The sequence below is a fragment of the Rhipicephalus microplus genome, chromosome 6, assembly GCF_043290135.1.
Source record: "Rhipicephalus microplus isolate Deutch F79 chromosome 6, USDA_Rmic, whole genome shotgun sequence".
In the NCBI taxonomy this organism is placed as follows: Eukaryota; Metazoa; Arthropoda; class Arachnida; order Ixodida; family Ixodidae; genus Rhipicephalus; species Rhipicephalus microplus.
Window position 1 is genome coordinate 97,526,936 of NC_134705.1, and position 24,592 is coordinate 97,551,527.

General features: G+C 44.8%; 1 protein-coding gene and 1 pseudogene across 6 annotated transcripts in view; both read right to left on the bottom strand.

Annotated features, from left to right (window-relative positions):
• Positions 1–282: 282 nt before the first annotated feature.
• LOC119167453 (protein-cysteine N-palmitoyltransferase Rasp) overlaps positions 283–24,592 on the bottom strand; it is a 37,503-nt gene continuing 13,193 nt past the window's right edge. For 3 of the 6 annotated variants that reach the window (XM_075866253.1, XM_075866256.1, XM_075866255.1), the window contains 8 exons: positions 20,807–21,091; positions 13,959–14,192; positions 11,137–11,252; positions 8,315–8,521; positions 6,849–6,884; positions 5,569–5,770; positions 2,343–2,487; positions 283–759 (listed from right to left, as the gene is read on the bottom strand). In XM_075866253.1, the coding sequence (XP_075722368.1) occupies positions 641–759; positions 2,343–2,487; positions 5,569–5,770; positions 6,849–6,884; positions 8,315–8,521; positions 11,137–11,252; positions 13,959–14,192; positions 20,807–21,091 (1,344 nt within the window). In that variant the 3' untranslated portion in view covers positions 283–640. The remainder of the gene's footprint in view (positions 760–2,342; positions 2,488–5,568; positions 5,771–6,848; positions 6,885–8,314; positions 8,522–11,136; positions 11,253–13,958; positions 14,193–20,806; positions 21,092–24,592) is intronic. The other 3 variants (XM_037418924.2, XM_037418927.2, XM_075866254.1) reach the window with 3 other exon arrangements.
• LOC142765383 (uncharacterized) lies at positions 14,209–15,840 on the bottom strand (annotated as a pseudogene).

The following is a 24,592-nucleotide window of genomic DNA, read 5'->3' on the forward strand; positions in this document are numbered from 1 at the left end:
AACGATCTCATACGATAACGTCGTCACGTAACGTGACGTTATGTGTTCATGATAGGGACGAAGCTTTTGTTGATCTCTGACCTCATAATAACGTCATATGGCGTCTTTGTCCCGTGATAAAGACGAATTGCGGCTAACTTGCGTTGTCACCAGCTACGGCGACGTCTTCAGGGCATCAGCCTTATTGTGAAACGACCTGGTGTACGCCGAATTCTACATTCGAACGTACGCAAGTGGTGGCGACAATAAAAATTATTATTTATAACAGAAACTACTGGAAAGCATTGTTGAGAAGCTTTTATTGATAAAGTACAGTAACCGATCGGATATGTGTGCATATTTGTTGAAAACGACGTGAAGGTGCTTGAGATGCGTTAATGAGAACTCCCACCCTTTCTCGTTACAATAGATCTGTTTGCCAGTGCCATGAATCTCTCCAAAAGTTTGCAAAGTCGTTATCCTATTCCTTTGACTTGTTTACTGTAGCAGAGCGTTTCGGTTAACTTAGTTGTACCCTAGCGTCCACTACAATGCCCGCTGCAGCCGGCACTTATTCTCTATAACGCCGGATAAGGGAAGAAAGCAATGAGGTGATTGGTGCAACTCCCGGCTGGTTTGTAAAGCGGTGAGCTCGAGTTGTTCACGATGCGGCTTGTTTATGCTTCGCCACTGCAGCCGCTTCCCAGTCGGCCACATCCATGCTAACATGACTTGTGCTGTAGAGGACAACCAGTATAGGAACTAATGGGAATGGGAAACCTGAAAGTAGCCAAACAACAACAATGTGGCACAGTTAAAACAATTAATTAAACCTTGAGTGGTAAGCATACGGAGTGAATTGAAACACAATGAAATCACAATTTCACCAAATGGAAACCTATCCCTAGACGAAATGTAGCGAGAATGTTGAATAATTTTCAATTTTTTATCAAATATTCAGTGAAAACCAACGCAGTACTGCCAGAAGCCTCGTGGCATGGCCGTATAAAGACTGTTCTGGAAACATTTAACATCGGAAGCTAGGAAACCGCATATTACCGGAAGCATAGAGTTTCCTAAAATTAACTCGAGGGGACTTGACGCTGCCATCGTTCAGCGACAATGGGAACGATGAGTAGTACACGGATTTGCCTAATCTTCCTACTTGGGGGGTGGGGTGGGGGGCAAACATATTCCTGGCTTCGTTTATTGCTGTGTTTTGGTTTTGTTTCGAAGGAAAGATTGAACCCTTTTGAACTTCGTGACCCGATTTAGAAAGGTAAGTCTCAAAAAATAAGGTGTTGGAGCGCAACCGCTGAATATTTGCCCACTTTTATTTCGTGAGAAAACAGCTCCAAGCCTCACGAACACACACGGAGCCAGAAGCAGGCCATAAGTACGAATATTAAAAAGAATCTGTGTACTACCCATCCTTCTCATGTTCGCTGAAGCATCGTGTGTTGCAGCTCCCGTAGACACTAGCGCCAGAGTTCCGTTCAGTGTATATTAGGAAACTCCATGACCAGAAAGCAGATGTGACACAGCCCAACTTCCTTGGCGCGCTGTGCAGTACCATTTCGTGTAATTGTAGCGGTTGTACTTTTAAGATTGCCGTATCCTTCTGTATGCAAAGTGAGGCAGGCAATGCCAATGATCTAGAAGGTAACTAAATGACAAGTCAGATGAGCCGGGCTAAAAAGGCCCGATCAAAGAAGCGAGTGCCATGCGGAGAAAGCAACTTTAGGAGCCATGAGGCAGTCCCAGCGTTCCTACCTCTGTTACGAGTAAAAGCCGCAGCTGAAGCCACATTTACTGCAGTGATCACGATGATTTTTAGAGTGAAAACATCATTGCAGAAGAATAATAAGAGTGCCATGTTCCACCTTCTATGAACATGGGATTTCATTGAGCAATGAAAAATTAATCTTGAAATGAAATGCACATATCTTCTTGATCGGATGGTCATACTGCAGTCAAAGCTGGCAAATCTGGATTTTGCTGTCTCACAGATTGGCGTATCAGATTGATATGATCAACGCTAAGCTACTGCGACAGGTTTTTGTGGGGGTGTTTCGCTGCAATGGACGAGGGAATACTACAAATGATCATATGTAGGATTTTGTGTGCCACAACCCCGATACAATTAGGATACATGCCGCATAGAGGAGGTCTCCGAAAACGTCCTCCATAAGGGGTTTTGAAGCGTAAGGCTAAGCATGAGAAGACAAGATCCTAGCATTCCGCTTACATAGGAATGCGACCACCGGGGCTGGATTCAGACGTGTCACTTTAAGTTCTGCCACACAGAACTGTAACCACCGTACCAGCGTGGCGTCTAGAAGAAAACACCGTAGCAGTTTTACCGGTTAGGATCCTCCTCACGATGACGAGGCTCAGGTCCAGTTCAGCCAAGTGGAAGATGCAAGCAGAGATTGTGAGCAGGAAATGCGGCGACCCCAGCAAGGCTTTCGCCTCTCGCATCCGCTCCGAGGAAGCGAGGTAGCGACCCTGAGAAGGCAGCGTAAACGAAATCTGAGTTTTGACGGAATGCATCTTAGACACGATTCTCGCAAGCTACACAGACGAATTCACGATAGCGCCTTTCGCTGCTTTGTAGAGCCATCCGTATGACAATTCAAGATAAGTAAGGCTACTCCTTTGGCCATATAGGCTATTTGTTTTAGGCTGGTGTCGGCAGAAAAAATGTACCGATTACTATGGTATTTTGGTTAAAAAATAAGGCATCAAGAAAGTGGCCACTTAGCACATTTGTTTTGTAGGCTGCCACTGGCCTAAAAATGGCTTCACTGGTGCATTGTAGCCAGACTTCGCTGCATTGACGTATACTGCTTTGATCGAATCGCGTACGACACAGTATCTACTACAAGTAGGAATACCAGGTTGAATTCATGTCTGCGTAATACCTCTCAAGAGGAATACCAATCACTTTCATTGGTAACCCCTTCTGGTTTTGAGCATGAGCTTGTGCACACTGTGTTAATCTCTATAAATATTTATGGAAATAGGGATTTTATCTATCATGTCATTCAGCGAATGAATGCATCTGTTGATATGATAATTCTGTTAAGATATATGCTTCGTAGCTTGACTTGTATATTTTCTTCGTAAACGATTTCCCTGTTTTTATACACGCCGCTTAGACGTGAACAAGCTCGTTTGTGTGACCTCAGTAGGCCAAAAAGCCCTTGGGTTTGCTGTGAAGTCTTTCTGCAAACATAAGTGCATTGTTTTTTTTTTAAAAAACAAGAAAACATTCAACGATTGGCCTGTATCTCTGTCGGCATTATTGCGTTGTCGTAATTCCCACATGGTCACTGAAGAAGTGTGATGACGTGGTCAGTGACGTAGTCTTGGCTAACGACGATGTTCAATCCAGCCCAGTCAGAAAGGAAACTACACGTGGTTCCGAAACATAGGGTCTTTTATCAAACATGGGGTGCTATGCAGGATCGCCCGCACTTGGCCCGAGCGTGGCGAAATTTGGTATCTCGCCAAGATCTGGTGACACCCCCTTTTGAATGAGCTATCAGTGCAAAAAAGTCGAATCCAACCCTCAACACGCTGCCTTTCATTGGTTATAATAGAGCCTGGCATAGCGTCAAAGATAGTCGAGAAAGTAGGGCGGTGTTTTCGAACCAGCGACGTCTTCTTTCATTTTTTTTTTGTCGTTACACTGAGTGCAAAAGTGCACCCATGCAATAAATCTGTCAGAAGTTTTTTCTCGTAAAATTTTGAAAGGCTCGATCTGTTTAAATTCCCTTTGAAGCTTTTATTGGCAGCATTAAGTCTGCTTTAGAATAATAAGCACAGAGGCCTCTGAGATTATCTCTGCTGAGCGCTTCCCAACATCGCGACCACCGCTAAACCTGAGGCTATGTGTTAATTATCATGGTCTGCCTGTTAGCCCGCTACTCAGCCGGAGTGCGCCTTCTTTGTCGTCATCGTCCACTAGCGACCGAGCACGTGCGGCCGGCTAGTTACCTATTTCGCTGCGCGGTGTATTTGGCTAGTTAGGCCAGGACATGCTATGACCACAGTAATTAAGCCAAGTCGTGGTAAGACTAAAGTTATCACATATCTTATTAAGACCATGATATCAAGCCACATAAAGCTACAATTACATCCTAGAATACTTTAGTTAGCAAACTGTAACATGCAAGCTGATGCGCTACTTAACCACACTAATTAGCGTGACGTTGATTATGAACACACCAAATAAAAGCGCGCTAACGAGACCTTACTAATACGATCGCGATTAGTATCGTGCTAATAGGAATTACAATAAATAGCTCTATACTAATGATGGCTTTGCTAAGTGCACCCGAAGTAATTTCGTTTTAATTGAAAACTTTTCAATCAGGACAAAGCTGTTATGTGTTATGTTCACTAAGCCCTAGATAAAAAGTATAATGAAAACTAGGACAGAGCTGATGGGGCCTTCTCTTTGAAGCAGAGCAAGCAGGTGAGTAGGGGACCAAATTGAAAAGCTAGAAGAAGGTAGGTTATCACAAGCTCCTCTATGGCAGTGCAAGATGTACAAGTTATTTTACATGCAAAGAAGCAGATCCTTAGCATCCACCGCATTAATTGCTTGACAGTTACACAGGCACCATGGCGGTCACGGGTTGAACTGCGTGGGGCCTTCTCCAAACCAGTGATTTCGTATCCGACTTCACGCGTCATTTAGTGTGATTTACAGATGCCCGTGGTGAAGATAGACCGCTCACCACTTTTGCTTTGAACGAGGAGCAGTGTTCACGCCACAATGCCAGCAAGTGGAATGATTACTCTATCAGCTATATCGCACACACTATGCACACACGCACGCATAAGTAAAAGTCATATCATCACGTAGTTACTATGTATCACATTCAATTTCACCGCGCTCACGGCGTATCTGCTCACAGCCTCGTTGCCGCTGTGATGCGAGTGCCCCTGGTGAAAACCTGTCGTTATATTTATCCGCAAAGTTTGATAGAAACAAAATGAGCAGCGTGAGTGTGTTGCGTGTGCCCTCATGCAGCCGTCAAGAGTTCAAATGATCAAACTGCAGACGGAACAAAAGAACATGCCTGAAAGAGGACAAACGCGCACGAACACGCCTGTGGGAGGTGCGTGTCGAATTGCCAAAAGGTTGCACGACAATTAAGCTGACAATATTGCACTGCTCAAAAGATGACTCAGTGGCAGCGGTGACATGTACGCATGCACGTGGTGTTTTTTGTTTTTTGATAGCGATGCTCAACATACGTTTCTGTCGCCACGCGTGTTTTTGTAGCAATTTTTATCAGCGCTGCTATCACATGCCCCGCACTGTCTTCATGCCATGACCGTCGTAGAGCGAACTCATTGCTAACTCGCATGCCCGAAAAGCTCAGATCATCCTGAACAGCACCCACGGTTAGTGATCATGTTTCACTTTATCCATAGCATGATCAGACAAACATTCAGTGTATATTGTGCTGCGTCGTAAATCACTCAATTTTACTTCTTGTGGTAGTTGTCAGTTAAACGATTCTTTCTACCCACGTGTCATTGGAATACCACCCTATCCAGTGTCATTCATACCTGAAACTTCTTAATGGGCGCCCATTTCATCACCTCTGTGGTGATCACCTCGAGGACAATGCCGAGCACGCTTAGTGCGCACCAGATGCCGTCGTGCCCGTGCATGCTGTGCCAGACCCAGGTAAAAGTAAAGGCCACCGCCGTACCCAGAATCAACCTGTGGGCCCGGCGACTGCCACCCAGGACTGGCTCGTAGATGTACCTACGGATATAGAACTCACCGTAAGAAGAAGCATCGTAGGGAACTCTACGTTATTTAACGTCACGGCATCCGCGAGAAGAAGGTAGAAGTGAACGACACTACCTATACATACTACACAATCACATACTACCAGCTTGGTACCTGGGGCCAAACATCATTAGTGCTCATGTTTCACAGCAAAGCTGAATATGGGCTAGGGTATTCCGTCTGGATGAAGAAAAAACCTCTAGGGCTTGTATGGGCCGCATTAATTGGACAAACCCTTACTTAACCACACTGGTCAACTAAAAAGAAAGAATGGAACACAGGGACGGCGATAATTAAACATGATCGGGCGTGAAACGCCCAGCGTATGTGGAAAGGCAGTTGAGACGACGCATGTCGTCAATCAGAGAAACATTAGTGTGATGACAAGTGCCATAGGACATGATCGTGTGAGACCTTGATTGTACTGAAACTATTCTAACAGAAGGCGAGGCAGCGCGTGCACGGATTATCGCATCCTTGCGTGCTAGGTTTATCATTTTGGGCGTAATACAGTATTCCCCAAAAAGCATCAGCAAGGTGCTCAAAGGTAGTAATTAGAAGATAAATATTACTGTGCCACGTAACGTACTTTTCTTGAATAGCGTTTCCTATGTCCGACTGAGGTTCGTCTGAACGTTGGCAGCATTATTTGTCACAGAAAGGTCAGTTAGAATCTGTTTGAATAGACCAAAAAACATTACGCTAAGTGGCCGAACAAAATTGGTTTGCCCGGTTGAAATATTCAGTGACTGGAAGAAATCTGCTGGAACATATTTGTGACAACATTCGTGATGCTTTAGTAGACCGTGATTTTGAAGAACGCTTGGCAAAACTCATTATCTGAATCCATAAATATCGGATTCTTTAGTATACCACGACGAAATGTTTGTGTTTCTTTTATCATACTTTTTATATATATTCAGAGTTTTCCCACAACTCCCCACGTCGAGTGATGTTGCACTGGGGCGCAAAATAGTGACTATAGAGCGGATATCTCCTGAAATGTTCGCGCACTGGGAAGTTTGATCTTTTCGTGAGCTCACTCGCATACCTTCGGATCCACTTGTGCATGCCCCGGTCGAAGTACCTGGAAAGTTAAATCCATGACAATAAATGCGACTGCGATTCACACGTGAAAATGTCAAACAGGATGTGATCTGCACGCGCTTAAGCGATATCTTTTCTTGAAGTAGCAGGCATATTGACCGCTGTTTTGAGAAGAGGCAAGGGCAAAACAAAAAGAGCAGAAAAGAAGTGAAGAGAGAAAAACAGAAGGTAGCAACGTTAACCAGAGAAGCTTCTCGTGCCCATAGCCGTAACCACGAGTCATAGCTTCGTGTATGCCAACTGATTGTCAATAAACAGTTATAGTATATCGGGCTTACCGGGATACCAGGCGTATCGTTAAAGCGGGTTCGAAGCGCGCGTGCGCAGATACGTACGTTACCCGTATAGGCGCTATTTATATAGGCGCAGATACGTATGGGCGCAGATACGTACGTTACCCGTATGGGCGCTTACCGTATGGGCGCTATTTTTCAGATTTAACGTTACCGTGGTACCGCAGGTGTACGCAGTGAACGTGCAGCATGGCGGCGCTCTCGAACGCCCGCTTCGAAGTGATTTTGTCGTAGTTCTTGATTCACTTTGTTCGCAGTAAAAACGAATGTTTAAAGTGGTTTCGCTTGCCTTCAGTTAGCTTCGATGACCGAGTATTACAGATAAGTTGGCGTAGTTTTTTTTTAGATAGCTTCCCATTTCAAACGCATCTGGGCCTAACTACAAGATCGATGTAAACAAATTGGCAACATAAGTGTTTTCGCGTTTGGTGCCTGGTTCGATATTTATGTACTTTTATGATTACTATAATAAACTTGTAACAATGCTTCGCGTGGTGGCATAGCCGAACATTCCCGTTTTCTTTTCCGTTACACGGTTCTTTAAGTTATTAACCATCCGATAGGTGGCTCCACCATCCTAGCTAAGGAACGTAAACCACGTAGACGCTATCCCGCTAAGCTATAAGACGTTGTCCACAACGAACGTTTGCTGCACGGTAACGCCATTCCCTTAACCTCCGCTATCACGTTAACGGGAAAATATGACTGTCCAATGTCGTGCCGTGGGAGGCCCGGGCGGGCTAAGCGCAATCGACCGACGGAGACAGAGATAAACGACTAGAGCAACGAGGGAGGTCGACGATGTTTTTGCTGTTTATTGTGGGGAGCAGAAAAGACAGAATAATAGAAAACGAAGAAAAAACAAAAATAATACAGGTAAATCAATGAAGATTTTATAAGATAAGAATGAACAGATAGCTTGAACACGTAGCACGAGCGTGAGCTGTTAGTACACAGGTGCTCGTGAAGTCCGGTTGTCTTCAAGTGAACGAGGACGTTAAAGTAATCTGAGTAGTGTTGTTTCTTCTTTCGATTGTCAAGAGTTAACAGAGGATGCAGTTAGTCGTTGACGTTCAATTCGGCAAACAACCAAGTGGTTTGGTCTTACGATACTTACCTCCAGAAGTGCGAGCACCGATGCATTCTGGCTATGCACGGAGAGTGCGGAGGTACCTCAATGCCCTCCGCATTCGCTAGGGCGCCAGCGAAGCCGTAGGTGAACAGGTAGCGCACGTAGAATAAGAACAGCAGGGACATGCCGTAACCCACAAGGCTGAAGAGGTCGAGGCTGTGGGCCATCCAGGACCAGTGGGACATCGCCGCACTGTGAACCCACAGCAGCAAGACACGCTGATTATTTGTGCATTGAAAAGAGAGAGAGAATGATTATTATTAGGAGCTTACATCTCTATAGTTGTATGGTCGATTTTGAGTCGCAGAAATCTCCTGAAGATGACTGAGCAAATTCGACAAAGGTGAACACCGTAGTGCTTAGAGCTACTTGATGGAAATAAATGTTTCTCATAATGACAAAACTTTAGTTATCTTAGGCGCAAAGTGCTTAGTAGCAGCCTTGCTTTTCTACCGGAAGGCCTAATGGAAAATGCGTACACGCCCAATCATACCGTTAAAAGAAGAAGGACGACAACTGGAGAGGGCAGAGAATTTTATCCAGAACAGATAGCCAGGTATTGCAAAGCACACTATAGGCGAAATGCCTCCAAAATCTTCAAAAAGTAAGTAAATGTAATATTGGTTTGCCGTGATCAAAATTACTTCTTTTGTAGCCGTAGGCATCTTAAGATAGCTAAAAACATAATCAAGAGCAGTGAATAGGAAATGCAAATTAGACAACATTTAAATTAATGGAATGTCAAATGGTGAAAGGGATGTCCTCGAAGCGAAAAAAAACCCCAATGAAGCTTTGAGATTTCTAAAAAGTGGCATCCAGTGATAATTGCGAAGTAATGAAATTTAACGGTAACACTGAGTGTTCGAATGCAAAGAGAGGAACTGCCATGTTTTACTGTGACGTCCCGAACGAGAAAGCGTCGCCGTATCAACCATCAAACGATTTCAGTGTGTGGTTACGCAGGCTGCGCTTGCAATTATTAGAGTAGCTGCGATGGGTTCCTCACACGAATAAATTATCCTCCTTCACATAACTGCTAACTTCACTAATCAAAAATAATAATATGTGGCGTTTAAATACCCGAAACCACGAGGTGATCATGAGAGACGCCGTAGTGAAGGAGGGCTCTAGATATTTCAACCATCCGGCATTGTTTAACGTGCAGACACATCGCACAGTATATGGGCATGTGACATTTCGCCTCCATAAAAATGCGACCACCTTAGCTGAGATCAAACCCGGGAACTTCTGGTCAGTGGCTGAACCACCTAGGCACTGATACACTGAGGTGGTCACCCTGCCAATATAAATATGATCAATTTAGGCTTCCTAATTCATGTTCTAAATATCGTTTTTAACCATTTATTGTTACCTGCCAGCATAACAAAAGCGATTAGGATAGCAGCGAAGAAACATCTCAGTTTTCTGATTTTTGTACATCTCGGACGCATTTCACAAACGTCCCTGTACCACACAAATAAAAACAAAGCGGCTAAGATGATGCCTGAAAAATGCAGAAGTGATCAAATTGCCGGTGTTTGTTTTTCAGGTTATGCAGGTTATCCCCCTGTCAAGTGTTTCAGGTTATCTAGTGCTCTGAGAATTACGGTAAAAGCAACATGATCCCAATCTGCATCAGCGGCCTCTTTTCATGTGAGAGGCTCATTACTTCGCTAAAAGTTGGCATTTTTGTGTCACAGTGGTGAACTTTTGTGTCACTGCAGTGTCACAGCAGAAAACCGGCTGCAGATTGTAAACTCGACCTCAGATAGTTACATCAAAGTTTTGAAGAGAATGATTTATTTTTCCAAGAGAATAATTAATGCCGTTCTGGAATGACAAGTCGTGACAGTTCAGTCGTAGTATGTTTCGAGCTATCTACTAGCACCAGGGGGTCATGAAGTACATCTCAAGTAATCATCGAATCACCTCATTATTGCAGTTTCTTGCCTCACGGATATATTGCCGCAGAAAATTTTTAAATTTTCGAAGTATGAGCGGCTTTTTCGAAATTCGTCGCACATATACTTCAAAAATTTTCTCTATTTTCTCGTCTCGGTGAGCGTGGTAGAAGCTGCACAGGGAGTGCTGACGCAGGGGTGGAAAGCTACGTCAGCGCGCGTCACGAAATGGCTTGGCTCTCCATGTTGTTCTCGTGTGCGCTTGTGTTGCCACTGTGTAATTTTAGCTGCCATAAATACAGCACGACACCGGCACGCCATGAAACTATTTGTGTAGAAGTGCATCCTGGTTCAAACACCGTTCCTCATTTACGGCAGCTAGCAACCAATGGCACTATACTCTGCTGTTTTGCAACATACGGCTGACGTCCTCCTCCGATTTCAGTGAAGACGGGGCTGATTATGACAAGACTGAACTTGAGAAAGTGGCAGCTTATGAACTCCATGCGAACGCATTACAAAACATTTGGCTGAAGTGTTTGTAAGAGTGTTTGCTGTTCATAGAATGTGTTTTTCGACAGTCCCGTGATGTTGCGAAGGACTCATAAAATACTGAAATCTTGACAAAATGTGTCTCTATTTATAGCAAGTTGAATATGCTACACAATCAAACTGTCTTGTGTGCTAGGTTGAGGGGAACGAACGCAGCATTGCGACCCATGATACTTTACCTGTAGAAGAAGTGGCCCATAATTCCCATATATAAAGAAGTGTACTCCCGAACGAAGTCGCCTTGCATGGCATTCTGAATGTACAGCATAGCATTTTGAAATCCTACACAGTAAAACTGTCTTGTGTACTACGCTGAGGCCAACTAACGCAGAATTGCAACCCTTGATACTTTACCTGTAGAAGAAGTGGATCATGATTTCCATAAGGAAGAAGTGAGCCGCCGAACGAAGTAGCCTTGCAATGGCGCCAGCAACAATCCTTGGCGTGCACGTCGGTCTTGTCTTGTTCAGCTGTACGAACGTATGTGCGTACTCTTTTTGGAAAGAATAATTCCATACAAACGGTCAGAAAAGCACGTGAGACAGAGAGAGAAGAAGGGATAAATGTAATGTGGAAAACAGAGATGTTAGAAAGAGGACGAACACCCTGTTTGCTACTCTGCACCAGTGGCGTATCGGATGTGTGACACACCAGGCAAAGAGCCTGGTGGGACCATGGCAAATTTTAGTGCAATAGCTTTAAACAGCTTATTTCACAGAAATTTTGGCATCGGCGTTGTTGTCACCATCGGTGTTGGCATCGGTGTCGCCGTCGTTGGTTGTGAGCGAAAAATCATCATCTTACATGTGACCGAAAAATTAAGAACAATGCAAATAAAATAAATAAATTATAAACGAACGTTAGTCATCACTTAAAATCTCAATATATGCTGGTTGTTAAAGTAGTCGGGTAGCTCATGGTTACATAGCGCCTGGGAAAGCGGTGTCAATTCCCAAGCGTTGGCAAAATTTCGACGACAGTTCTTTTGAATGACGATGATAAAAACGGAGCCGAAAAAGCGCTGTGACCATCCTTCTATATGGGTCAGAGTTTTTTAGTATGTGCTCTTGTTGAATGATTGTGTCTCTCTATCTCCTGCCTGTACACAGGTATACGTTGAAGTTGCATATATCCAAACTAGTATTCTTCCTATGATACAGATGTTTGGAGCCTGTTTTTGTTTGATCATATTTTGCTTAATAGGTTTGCTTCAATTCAATTCAACATAGTAGATGGCAAGCTAACACACTATGTTCCACTCTATTAACTGTCTCTCAGTGGTTCCATCATCGTCCTTTGCCGTATTTTTTGTGGTCTTATATGAGTTTACAAAGCGCCGGCGTGGAGACAGAAATTGGAGTTCGCACATCGAAGACACGTGCTTTAGATCTTCTAAGGTGGTGCGTTTTATTCGAGTAAAACAGTGTTATTCATTTGTCTTTTGATGTTTTCTGCTCACGAGTTATAGGGGATGGAATACTTTTGCGGGATTGCAGAACATAAAAAGAAGGATCGATCACCTATTGATTGGCACTGCATCTTTTAGCTACCGAGAAAAAAACATTCCCTTTTTTTTTCACATGTGGCGCTTTTTAAAGCCGATTCTAGCCCTGTCGCGACCTGAGTAAAAATTATCGTAAGACAGCCTCGACAGGCGTCAGTGAATCCAACACTTTCCAAAGAGCATTTACACGTGTTTCTCGCTGTAATGCGGCCTAGGTAATTGATATGCAACGTACACAAAGGTATATGTGGCGCTTCTGCTTATAGGCGTTGAAGCTGATGACACTAGCATAAATATTATGAATTCCAATTCTTGTTTCTTAGCAGATGAAAATGATGGTACATAAATTGACCTGAACTTCGCTCTTTTTACTCTATGTGGTTTCTTTGTTGTGGAGTCGTTTTGCAGCAAGATAAAGTTGAGTGGTCTCATTTCAGCACCTCAAATTTTCAAGGCTCATCATCTCAAATATGTTCCCGTCTCCCAAGGCTTACAAAAAACTTTTTTTCTAATCCAAAACAAAAGCTAAAACGAACAACAAGCAAAAACACGAGTGAGTTCCAAGCTGCAAGTACAAATCACAGGCAAATGTATCATTTCCAACTTAAGTGAATGATAAAAGTGTTACAGTTTGCTATAGTTAATGTTGCAGCAAACTCTACGGAGTGCGCAATGTGCGCGTCGACTAAACGGAACGTTCGTGCCAAAGCACCCCCCCCCCCCCCCAAAAAAATGTTTCTAGCCCAAAGCCGAAGCTACCCTTCTTCTGTATGTGGCTCGTACGCTAAGTGTTAACTTTGCTGCCGAATGTGCTGTGTTTATCTCTCTTCCCTCTCTGCTCTCTATCTTTCATCTCCCCCATCCCCCTCCCATGTGCATTGTAGCAAACCGTCTACCTATAGGCTGGTTAACCTCCCTGCCGTTCTTCTCCTCCTATTTTCCTTCCTTGACTACTCTAATATCAGCAGATCGCCTAATTTAATGCGTCACCACAAATTGATAGTGTATTTCAAGAACAATCCGCTTCACTCCACCTGTTAATTCGCACCCAAATTACAACTGATGCTATGATTTCACTGGAGAAAACCAATTCGATCCCCGAAAATTTTTTGTAATACAAGGTATACTGCGCTGTATTCCACGGCAATTCTTCGCGTCGCAATGACCTTCAGCCACGGAGAGTAAGTGTGGCAGGCCTGACGTCATGCCAGGTGATCTGCTGCGGAAAAATGTCGCATTTGCGCTCACTTGTAGCCTCGACGCTATGGCACTACGTGTCCGAGTGGAACTTTATTTAAATACCATGTCTATAACTTTGCGAAACCAAGCAAACACAACATTTCATTCATGCCTTCTAGGTTTAGAAGGCAGATGCTTCTATGCAAGCTGTTTATTTGAATAACGATGCGCTAAAATGCTGTTGTGGGTGAGTGGACCTTATTTTGTCCGCTGTTCGTCAGAATGCATATTTGCTTATTTATAATAAGCCACTTATGCTTTTGAAAAATCATCATGTGGTGTTTTTCCGATTCTTTGATGAAGAACTTACGTTGTCATGGCTTCATGAATTGAATTATTTCAAAGTGACAAACTTAGGACCCTTCAGCAGCGTACGATGGTCTAAGGGAATGTTATGTTAACAAGAAAAAATTGTGTAAATTTTCTTATATACCTGGGCCACGTAGTCATCGTAGTTCTGGGGTGGACCCAGGTACACCGTGGGTAGGTAAACAAAGTAAGCTAGTGACTGCCAGTACGGCGGCCACCGACGTCTGCTGTGCCCCCATTGGTTTTGCCGCTCCGCTCGGACAAAGTCGAGGCTGAAGCTGAGTCCGCGCATGAGGTTCCAGTGGAAGGCGACGAAGGCTGCCCTGTATGGCATCAGGCCGTACCTGGGGAACATGTACTGGAGAGCAAGGCAATTTAAATGGAAACAGGTGCGATAAGAATGTAACGAATTTGGCAATATTTTGCTCAGCTAAAAAAAATGGCCGCATCAAGTAACAAAATCAGCGATGTAGTTTACATAACAAAAAAGGTGGCGCATCAGTATGAGTAAAAAAATTTGAATTCTGCTGACGTTCCGACTTACTAAGGTCTTACAAGATATCAAAATTTAGGCAAATGACTGGTTTGTTTCTTGTATTCTTGTCCCTCCAGTTTATTATATGAGCATGAATTCGAGGTTTGAGAGGACTTTTAAAGTGTTTGTTAGTGCCTTTAAATGCTTATTTTTTCTTGGTGCCAAATACTATACGTGCCCTTAAATGCGTATTTTAAATCTTGACGTCTATGTGAACGCTATTCCACTTGAAATTTCACTTTGGAGTACGCTTTGAGACTGGTAATATAATAATAGCGTTACGTTTCGCATACATTTCGGTGTCGGTATCGTCGTCCTTGGTTGGATGGATGGATATGGCTGTACCTTTTAGATCGGGCGGTGGCTAGCGCCACCAAGCCGTAATACTTAATGAACCCAAAACTATGTTTATTTTTTTCCCTAAAAAGTGAGTTTGAGGATTCGTACTTTGCAGTGAAGAGTTTAATTTTCACTCGTGCCTTGACTTTAGCCACCAATCAGATAACCTCCTTCTAGTTAAGTCTACTTGCTTAAAGCCTATTTTGCCCTCCCGGTCCCTAAACCCCAGTGCTTTGAAAAACTCTGCGCCATCATCCTGAACTATAGGGTGAAGCCCTTTACAGAACATTATCAAGTGTTCGGCAGTTTCTTCTTCCTCTCCACACGCACTGCATCCTGTGTCTAGCCCTTCGTATTTGGCCCGATATGTCTTGGTTCGCAGTACTCTCGTCCTGGCCTCAAACAGTAGAGAACTACCCCGAGTATTATCATAGATCCTTTCCTTGGCAATTTCCTGCTTAAAAGTTCGATACATCTCTAGTGCGGACTTCGAAATCATGCCCATTTTTCACATGTCAGTCTCCGTTTCCTTCACTTTCTTCTTAACCGAATGTTCTTTTTGGTTTGGCCACCTGCTGTTTTCTAAGTATTTACCAGTCAACTTCCTGGTTCGCTTCCTCCATTTTGTATCGACATTCTTCATGTACAAGTAGCTGAAAACCCTCCTAGCCCAACGCTCCTCCTTCATTTCTCTCAATCGCCTCTCAAATTTTATCTCGCTGCTAGCTTCCCTGCTCTCAAATCATGTGCATTCCATATCACATTGTACTCTCTGATTTGGTGTATTCCCGTGAGCTCCTAAAGCAAGCCTACCTATTCCACGTTGCTTAATTTCTAATCTCACTTGAGCTTCTGATCTCATGCACAAGACCGAATTGTGGAACGTCAAACCAGGAGCCATGATCCCTTTCCATATACCTCTCACAACAACATACCTATTGTAATTCCACAGTGCCCTATTTTTCATCACTGCTGCATTCCTGTTACCTTTAGTCATCACGTATATTCCGTGTTCCCTCAGGTACTCGGTCCCATTGCTTATCCATACACCCAGATATTTGTATTTATCTGTTATCTCTAGCGCGACCTCCTGTATCCTAAGCTCACTACCTTCGTTGTCATTGAAAATCATGACAGCTGATTTTTCCTTACTGAATCTAAGATCTAACCTATCTCCCTCATTACCGCCGATGTCCATCAATCTCTGCAAATCTTCCTTGTTGTTGGCCATTAGCACTATATCATCTGCGAACATTAATGCTGGTAGTGCCTGATCAATAAGTTTTCCTTGTTTCACTAGAGAGAGGTTGAAGCTCAGCCCACTTCCCTCTAATCCTCTAATCTTGTAGGTACATCATGAATAATGAGGGTGACAGGGGGCACCCCTGCCTAAGCCCCCGTTTTACCTCTGCAGGCTTGGATACCTGTTTTTCCCACTTTATAACTACCTTGTTACCTTTATAGATACCCTTTAAAATATTAGTGACTACAAGTTCCACGCCTAGTGTGTCCAGTATTCCCCACAATTCCTCTTGAACCACGCTATCGTACGCTCCCTTGATATCCAAGAATGCTAGCCACAGGGGCCTTTGTTCCTTTTCTGCTATTTCGATGCACTGCGTCAGTGAGAACAGATTGTCTTCCAAGCTCCTGTGTTTCCGAAACCCATTCTGCAGTTCCCCCAGCACCCCCTCATCTTCTATCCATGCTTGCAGTTTTTCCTTTAAAATCTGCATCGCCAGCCTGTAGACCACTGATGTCACTGTTATAGGACGGTAGTTGTTTATGTCAGCTTTGTCCCCCTTTCCTTTATAGATCATGCTCATCCTGCTAAGTTTCCATCCATCGGGAACTTCACCATTGATTATTATTTTGCTCACTGCCTCTCTCAAAGCCTGCTTAGTCTTTGGACCTAATGTCTTTATCAGCCTAATTGGAATGCCATCTGGGCCTGTTGATGTACTACTAAAAACCCTTTTCTCAGCCCTTTCCCAAACTCGTTGTGAAAATGGAGCGATTGCACCACTTGATTCGTCGTTCTTTATTGTGGTGCATAAAGTACTTCTTTGTTGAAAATTTTCTGTCACCCTGTTCTTATATATTCAATAGCTTCGTCCCCTTCTAGCCTGGCACCGTGGGCTGTAGTTATGAAACTCTGCTCTAGGCTCGTCTCATTTCTTAGGGAGTTTAGATGGTTCCAAAATTTCACAGCTGCCTTTCTATCTTTTTTATGTACCTCTGCCAGCCACTTAGCTCCCTTTCTTCTAATCTTTTCATTGATCAGAAGGGATGCAGCCCTTCTACAGCTTAGAAAGGTTTCCCATTTTCTGTCAACATGATCTGTCGGTTCACCCCGCTGCTTAGCATGACTTTGTTCTCTAGAGGCTTCCTGACGTTTTGCTATGGCTCTGTTAACTTCCTCATCCCACCAACTTTTGGGTTTGTGTCTTCTTTTCCGGGGTGACTTGTTACGCGTCTTAGCAAGCTCTAGCTCAAAGAGTCTAATTAGATTCGTGTATGTCCACAATGTCTTATTATCCTCCGTGATTACTTTCTCGATTTGTTTAGTGGCTATTTCAATTTGCCTTTCTGAATAAAAATTTTCCTGTAGTTGCTCATCTTGTCTCCTTCCCACTTTCACTGCTCTTCCAAAACTTAGCTTGATACGTTTGTGATCACTACCCAGACTTCTGGAGCCACCTTTTCTATGTGCATTCCCCTGAGCTTATCATACATCCTATGTGACATCAGTGCATAATCTATCGTCGACTGCAGCCTTCCTACCTCCCATGTTATTTGCCCTTCACACTTCTCGGTACTGTCGCAACTGATCAAATCAAGCCTTTCACACATATCCATGATCATTTTGCCTGTCGGGTCGGTATACCCATCTTTATCTTCTATGTGCGCATTCATGTCTCCTAGTATAATTATCTCTCCACTCTCTTCCTAACTCCTGAATGTCCTTTGATATACACTCTACCATTGCCTGGTTTTCCTCTCTGGCCTTTGCTCCCGTCCACAAGTACTCCAAACCAAGGAGTGTCATTAAACCTGTCACTTTCCCTTTTAGCCATTAATGTTCCTTGCACTCCTGCTTGACCCTTTGCCAGTCTGTACTTTTATGAATGAATGCCCCAATACCACCCCCCTTTTTGCTGCCTTCTGTTCTATTACAATATTTCCACGCGTAGTCCGGATTGTTCGGAGGTTGTTCCATGTCCCTGAAATTTGTTTCTACAAAACCGTATACCATCGCCCTCTCTTCCCTTAGCTGTTCTTCTATCTCTTCCCACTTCAGCCTGTTCCTACCACCCTGCATGTTAATATACCCTATATCTGAATGGGCTCGGCGCTCGTGGCTACGTCTATTTATGCCCCGGACTCTACCTATCTTAGACATTGGTGCCACTTTGGAATCGTATCTGTCCATAACACCTGTCGAAGAGTCTCCCTGGTTGTTTTCCTCGTTACTAGCTATCCTGCACCCCGAAGGGCTCGCTTGCCCCCCCAAAAAGCTACTGCGCGTCCTGCAAGTCGCCAACCCACCTCATGACCTAGCCGCCCATCGAAGTGAATTCTGTCTCGTTGAAAACCACCCCACCTATGCACCCCTTTGTTTATTTACACCACACAAAGCCTTTCTCTCGACTCATCCGCCATATCTCTTGGTTTGCGCTGACAACCACTCTTTGCAGGGTGCTATCACGTACTGGTACCTCCGGTATCGTGCATATCACTATCTGTACCTTAGGAGAAGTGGCGCGCATGTCATCGACGCCTTTCGCCAGTGTGGCTGCTAGCCCTGGTGTATCTTCATTTAGGACGTCGTTTAAACCGCCTGAAATTATCACGAGGTTTCGTCTATCAGCTGTAGTTTTGAGTTTTGCGCTCGCTTGCCTCATGACTGCTTCAAGCTTGCGTCCTGGGAACGCCCCTACTGCAACCCTCTTGTCACCTCTTACCCTCTCTTTTATGGCTTCTGGGCATCGATTTAAATTCGAGTCCCCGGCTATTATTACATGCTGTGACTTTTCAGCTGGAGCGTCCTGCACCTTGGGGCTACTTGCACTAGTGACGCCGGCTGCTTTGTCCCCTCCCAGCCTCACCACTACCTCGCTGAAGCTGGGCCTTGCGACAGTTGAACCGGCTAAACCTGTTTTTTCCAAACTTGCTTGCTCTTCCTTCTCCACCGTTCTGGTTGCTGGTTCTCTACTGTTCTCTCCGTAGGCCGCTTCTTTGTTCAGCTTCGCTAGCGCTTCCTCGGTGGACTTCAGTCTTTCTCCCATTGCCTTCGTTTTCTCTTGCTCTGTCACCAACGCAGTCTCGAGCGCATCGATTCTCACCAGCAGTTCACTTTGGGCAACCATCATTTTCTCTATTTTTTCCTCGACCTCACATTGCCTACACTTCGCGTCAGCCTCTTCTCCATCCGCTTCTACGCTTGGGTCCACTTTAAAACCCACTCCACATCCTGAACACTTTACAGTCTTTTTAACCATGTCTTTCTGACACCAATTATCCCTGTACTCGATAATTACTAAACTCGAGCTGTGCACTGCGAAAAAAAAAGAAAGTCAAAGCTCTACTACAAAAATTTGCGTGTTCAATGTTGGTTGTACCAATAAATCAGCGCCGTCTGTGAGCGAGAATTCAAGACAGATAGAAATATTGAAATAACAGAAAAAATCTTCGGCTCCAATGAAAAGCGAATCCACAGCATGTGCGGGCAAGCAAGTTTTATACCACATAGCCACGCCTATGCCTAAAATGGCTTTAAAACACTATGTGTACGCCGTGTATTGTGAGGAGTCTCGTTAAAGCATGCAATATTTCATGACAGAAGCGTAGAGTAGCACGAGGTGGCATAGCAAGTAGATTGCGCAAAAAGTTCCTATATTAAAGGGCTACTAAATGCAAATCAGAGAGGCAGAATCTATGGTCATCTTGAACAACACTAACAACAAGATGCCCGACTGCGCTGGTGTGCGTGTTGCCTTACGGATATATTGTAGGTACCTCAACACCTCGCAAAAGAAAAATTATGTCGTACTGGGCACTCTGCCACTGCACCTTCCGTAGGCATTCTAGGAAGTCTTGCTGTTCAGCCTAAATTGGCTGGTCTGGCTCGGTCTCATCTCGAGAGCACGTACATGTAGCCGCAACTCACGTGGTCGCCTAACTAAGGGCTGAAAACTAAAATCACACGAAAGCTCGTTTCATTTCGCATTATTTCTATATTGTCTGTGCAAACCATACCTAACTAATAATACAAATATTTTGTTCCAATCAGTATACGTCCAAATTCTGCGTTCCACTACTGTGGAACATAAGGATCTGCGTAGCAACGGAACTCAGTGATTATTTTTTGTTGAGTCCTTACAGCTGCATCTACACAACGATTGATAACGAGAATGTCTGAGGTAAGCATATGCGGCCTTCCCTACACGAGTAGACTCTTGTTATCGAGATTCACAAATTCGGCGTGTGATATACGCACTTCTTTTTACTACGCCTAATCAATTTCCTCTTTGTTGAGGCAGTTGAGATGCGATGGGTTTTGTGAACTTGTTTCCACCCTTAAGATGTAGGAACGAAGAGGCGGAAAAGCGCGTGTGTGAGGAGAAATCTCCTCTATAAGTAAGCCAGTCTGTCTAGGGTCAACTATAGCTTAATTGGAATAATTAGAGTATATAGCCTAATTGGCTCAACCTGCGTATAGAAATATTGGCCTCGATAAGCTTACATGCATAAATATTTATGTCTTAATAGACTTATATTGGCTCATCTACCCGAGCTCAGCATCATCTCAGTCCAGCCTAATTAGAACTAATTAGGCAGACATGAGTACTATAATATCCTTGTCTATTGAGCTAATTAGGTTTCTTGACTCAAAAGTAGGCTCAATGAAACTTGACTGTAATTAACTTAGCTTATAAAGGCACAGCTACGCTTAACTTGGTTTGACATGGCTGCGCTGGCAAGATAAGAATAGTTACTTATCTGCATCGTGAATCAGGCAATCGACGAGCACGATAGCTCTGCTGTAAAAGTGAAGTAACGAGCTGACTACGCACCGTGATTGTTCATTGACTCACCTCGAAGGGCTCAAAAGGGAGAACAAACTTCTGGCAGTGGATGACGAGGGCGACCACGTAACAGAGTAGTGGGATGCGCAGTGCCGCTGCGGCGTAGAATGCGGCGTGTTGGCCCAGGTACAGCACAGTCACTTCCCAGCCGAAGTTGAAGGCCACAAAAAGAGAGGAGTAGACAGCGTAGAAGATGGGAACCAGCTGCGGGACGTCATTGTGGATGTACAAATGTGATGGAGCAGTAATGTACGAAGGGATGTAGATTTTTCGATGGGTATTGCACATAGTTTCCTAGGAAGGAAGGAAGTATGTTTATTTACAGAAAGGCAGAGAGGTCGGCCTGAGCGATAGTTTGCTCTAGCCTGCTACTCTACACTGGGGGAAGGGAAAGGGGAAAAGAAAGATTAATGGATGACGATGGTGAGATAGAGAGGTGAGTATGTGGTGTTCTTTCTAGCTGAGACACATTTTAGAGCCGCGCACATAGTCCAGTTGTTTCTAAAAAGGTAATAACTGCTCTTGTGACCGCAGTTGCACTAATGGTGTCTGGCCAAGGGCCCAACATGGTCTCATCAGTTAATGACCTACTGCGATATTGTTCAGTAGAAGAAATCAGTGTTTGTCGTTCACGTGCGTATGCTGGGCAGACACAAATTATGTGCTCAAGTGTTTCTGGCACATCACAGTGTTCACAATTAGGACCGGTGTCACTGCGACCGATGATGTGTGCGTAACGTCTAGTGTACGCTACACAAAGACGAATGCGGTGGATCATACTTGTGAGTTGCCGTTTCAATTTAGGAGGCATGCGGAACCTCATTTCCGGGTCCCATTTGGAAGTCGCTGGTGTCGCCGTTCCGGTTTGGTCCAGTGCTGAAGTGTGTAGCTGCGCATCACGCAGCGAAGCAGGGCGTTCGTGTCAGCTCGTGAAAACGCAATGCGTACTTCAGGGGCACTGCTTAAGGCATTTTTAGCTTGAGCGTCTGCCTCTTCGTTTCCCATCACGCCGCGGGAATCCACTGGAAAGTTATAAGATGGCCATTTGTTGAAGCAACCTGAATAAGTTCTGTGATTTCTATTGCCAAGCTGTAATATGGACCTTGCTTCATGATGCAATTAATGGTTTGCAAAGCGGGTTTGGCATCACAGAAAATCGTCCAGGCTCGAGGTCGCTCTCCGGAAATAAACCTTATTGCCTCTCGGATAGCGACAAGCTCTGCGGCAGTTGATGTGGTTTTATGGTCCACTTTGAATCGTCGAGCGATATCCATGTCTGGGATGACAAAGGCAGCGGCGGAGGTGTTTAGCGTGGTGGAGCCGTCAGTGTACACGTGCAGAGAATCACTGTACGTTGTATAAATGTGATATAGGGTCAGTTGTCTGAGGCCAACAGAAGAAATGAGCGACTTCTTCGTAATTCCAGGTATCGTAAAAGAGATAGGTGGTTTAGGCAGAACCCATGGTGGCACTGCAGGGGCATTTGGCGGAGAAAACCTTGATGGTATAATATTTTCATGCCGCAATATTACTTTTGAGAAACTGCAATCTGGGTGAGTGGCGGGTAGTACTGACAGTGGGTGCTGTCTGTGTCTGCTCAGTAATCGTAGGTGAACTCTAAGTGGCTCGCAGAGCATGTATACACTGATGGGACAAGCCCGAGCCTCTGCGATTGTCCCATTTGTTGAAGTGCAGCGTGGTAGCCCCAAGCATCTTCGTAAGCATTGAGCTTGAACACTCTCGAGTGTCTTCACACAACTAGGTCTCATATTGGAAAGCACCGGCATGCTGTATCGAATGTATCCCACAAATAGAGCATTGTATAATTGAAGTAGCGATGATTCTGATGGGCCCCATCTTGCTCCTGCTACGTGGCGAAGAATGAGAGCAAAGCTCTTCAATTTAGATTTAAGTACGGCGACATGCCTCGTCCACGATAGATCTCTGTGTACGACAACCCCAAGAAACTTGTGGTGCGTTACAGCAGGTATCGCTGTCCCATTAATAAATATCGGGTAGTGCGACATATGCTTGCGCGTGAACGCAAGCACTGCGCATTTGTCGATTGAAAGAGTGAGCCCCTGACGTCGTAGATATTTGTATGTGATCGTCACTGCACGCTGTAGTCGAGCTCGCAATTGTGGACGAGTAGTTCCGGATGCCCATATGCATATGTCACCAGCGTATACACTGATCTTCACCGTGCTGGGAAGTTCTGCTGCTAGGCCGATCATTGTGACATTGAACAGGATCGGGCTGAGAACTCCTCCTTGGGGAACACCACGGTGAACCTTATATCGATCGGTGTCTCCGTTACTTGTCGTCATGTAAATGGTGCGGTCCCTAAGGTAGCTACAAATCCAAGCGTACAGTCGTCCACCGATGTCGAAATCTTCCAGTGCGTCAAGGATCGCATAATGCAGCACATTATCGTAGGCACCCTTAATGTCTAAGAAGATCGCCGCCACTAGTCTGCGTCGGCTTCTTTCCTCTTCAACGCTGGTGATTAAGTCGACCACACCATCAATGGCAGATCGGCCTCTTCTGAAGCCGTTCATAAATGCAGAAAAGGAGTTGTTGCTCTCTAGAAGCCACTCTAATCGTGCCCGTACCATTCTTTCCATCACTTTTCCGACGCAGCTGGCTAACGCGATTGGTCTGTAGGAGGAAAGTGCATAAGGACACTTCCCCGGCTTGAGCAATGCAATAATGCGACTGCATTTCCAGTTAGCTGGGACTTCTCCTGACTCCCATGAGGTGTTTTAATGAGATAACAGGATACGTCGTGCTTCTGTATCAAGATGGTTGAGTGCAGCATACGTGATTCCGTCAGGTCCTGGTGCCGATGATCGGCGGGAGGCAGAAATCGCAGCGTCAAGCTCATGTATTGTAAAACGTACATCAAGGCGCTCGTCAGACGATGGAGGCGCAATTGCAGTAAGAAGCTCATTAATGGCAAGATCATCAGTGGTGTCAACGATGAGGCTACAGTAATCACTGGCTATCTCAACTTCTGTCCGTCCCTGATGTAGAGCAACAGCTTGAAATGGTTGATGTTGTTGGGGAGTTGTCTGCAAACTTCGTACCACCCGCCAGATCTTAGATAGAGGTTGCCTGGGGTCCAGAGATCCACAGAAATTTCTCCAACGTTGCCTGTCAATCTTGTCAAGATGCCGAAGAACATGTCGTTGAGCTCGACGACAGGCGTAAAGGTCTGAAGGTGACTTCGTTCGTCTGTATCGGCGTTCGGCACGGCGACGGATTGCACGAAGGGCCTCGTATTGGGAGTCAACTGCTGATCTCTGCATCGGTAGGTTAACCTGTTTGGTTGTGTCACACAGTGAAGAAGCAATGATGTTTTCTACCTCGGATGGATCAGTCGTGTGCTCACAGCCAGACTTGACAGATGCCTTGAACAGTGTCCAGTCGGTTTGACGGATGTAGTGTGTGTGCGTGCGGCGAAACCACCTGAACTGAACATAGGTTGGAAGGTGGTCACTGCCGCGAGTGTCCAAATCTGTGCACCAACATGCGGAAGACAGAAGGTTTCTGGAAACGAAACAGAGGTCGAGGCAGCTGCTGTAGTACGTGCCACGAACAAATGTAGGTGATCCGTCGTTGAGTACGCTTAGTACATAGTTGTATATAAAATTGGCTAAATCCTTTCCGCGATAATTCGTTGTAGTGCTACCCCAGAGAGGATGATGTGCATTAAAATCGCCGATCACAATGTGTGGCCTTTGTGCTGCTTGAAGAATGGTCCCCAGGTGGAAGCAGTTCATCTGTGCGCTTGGG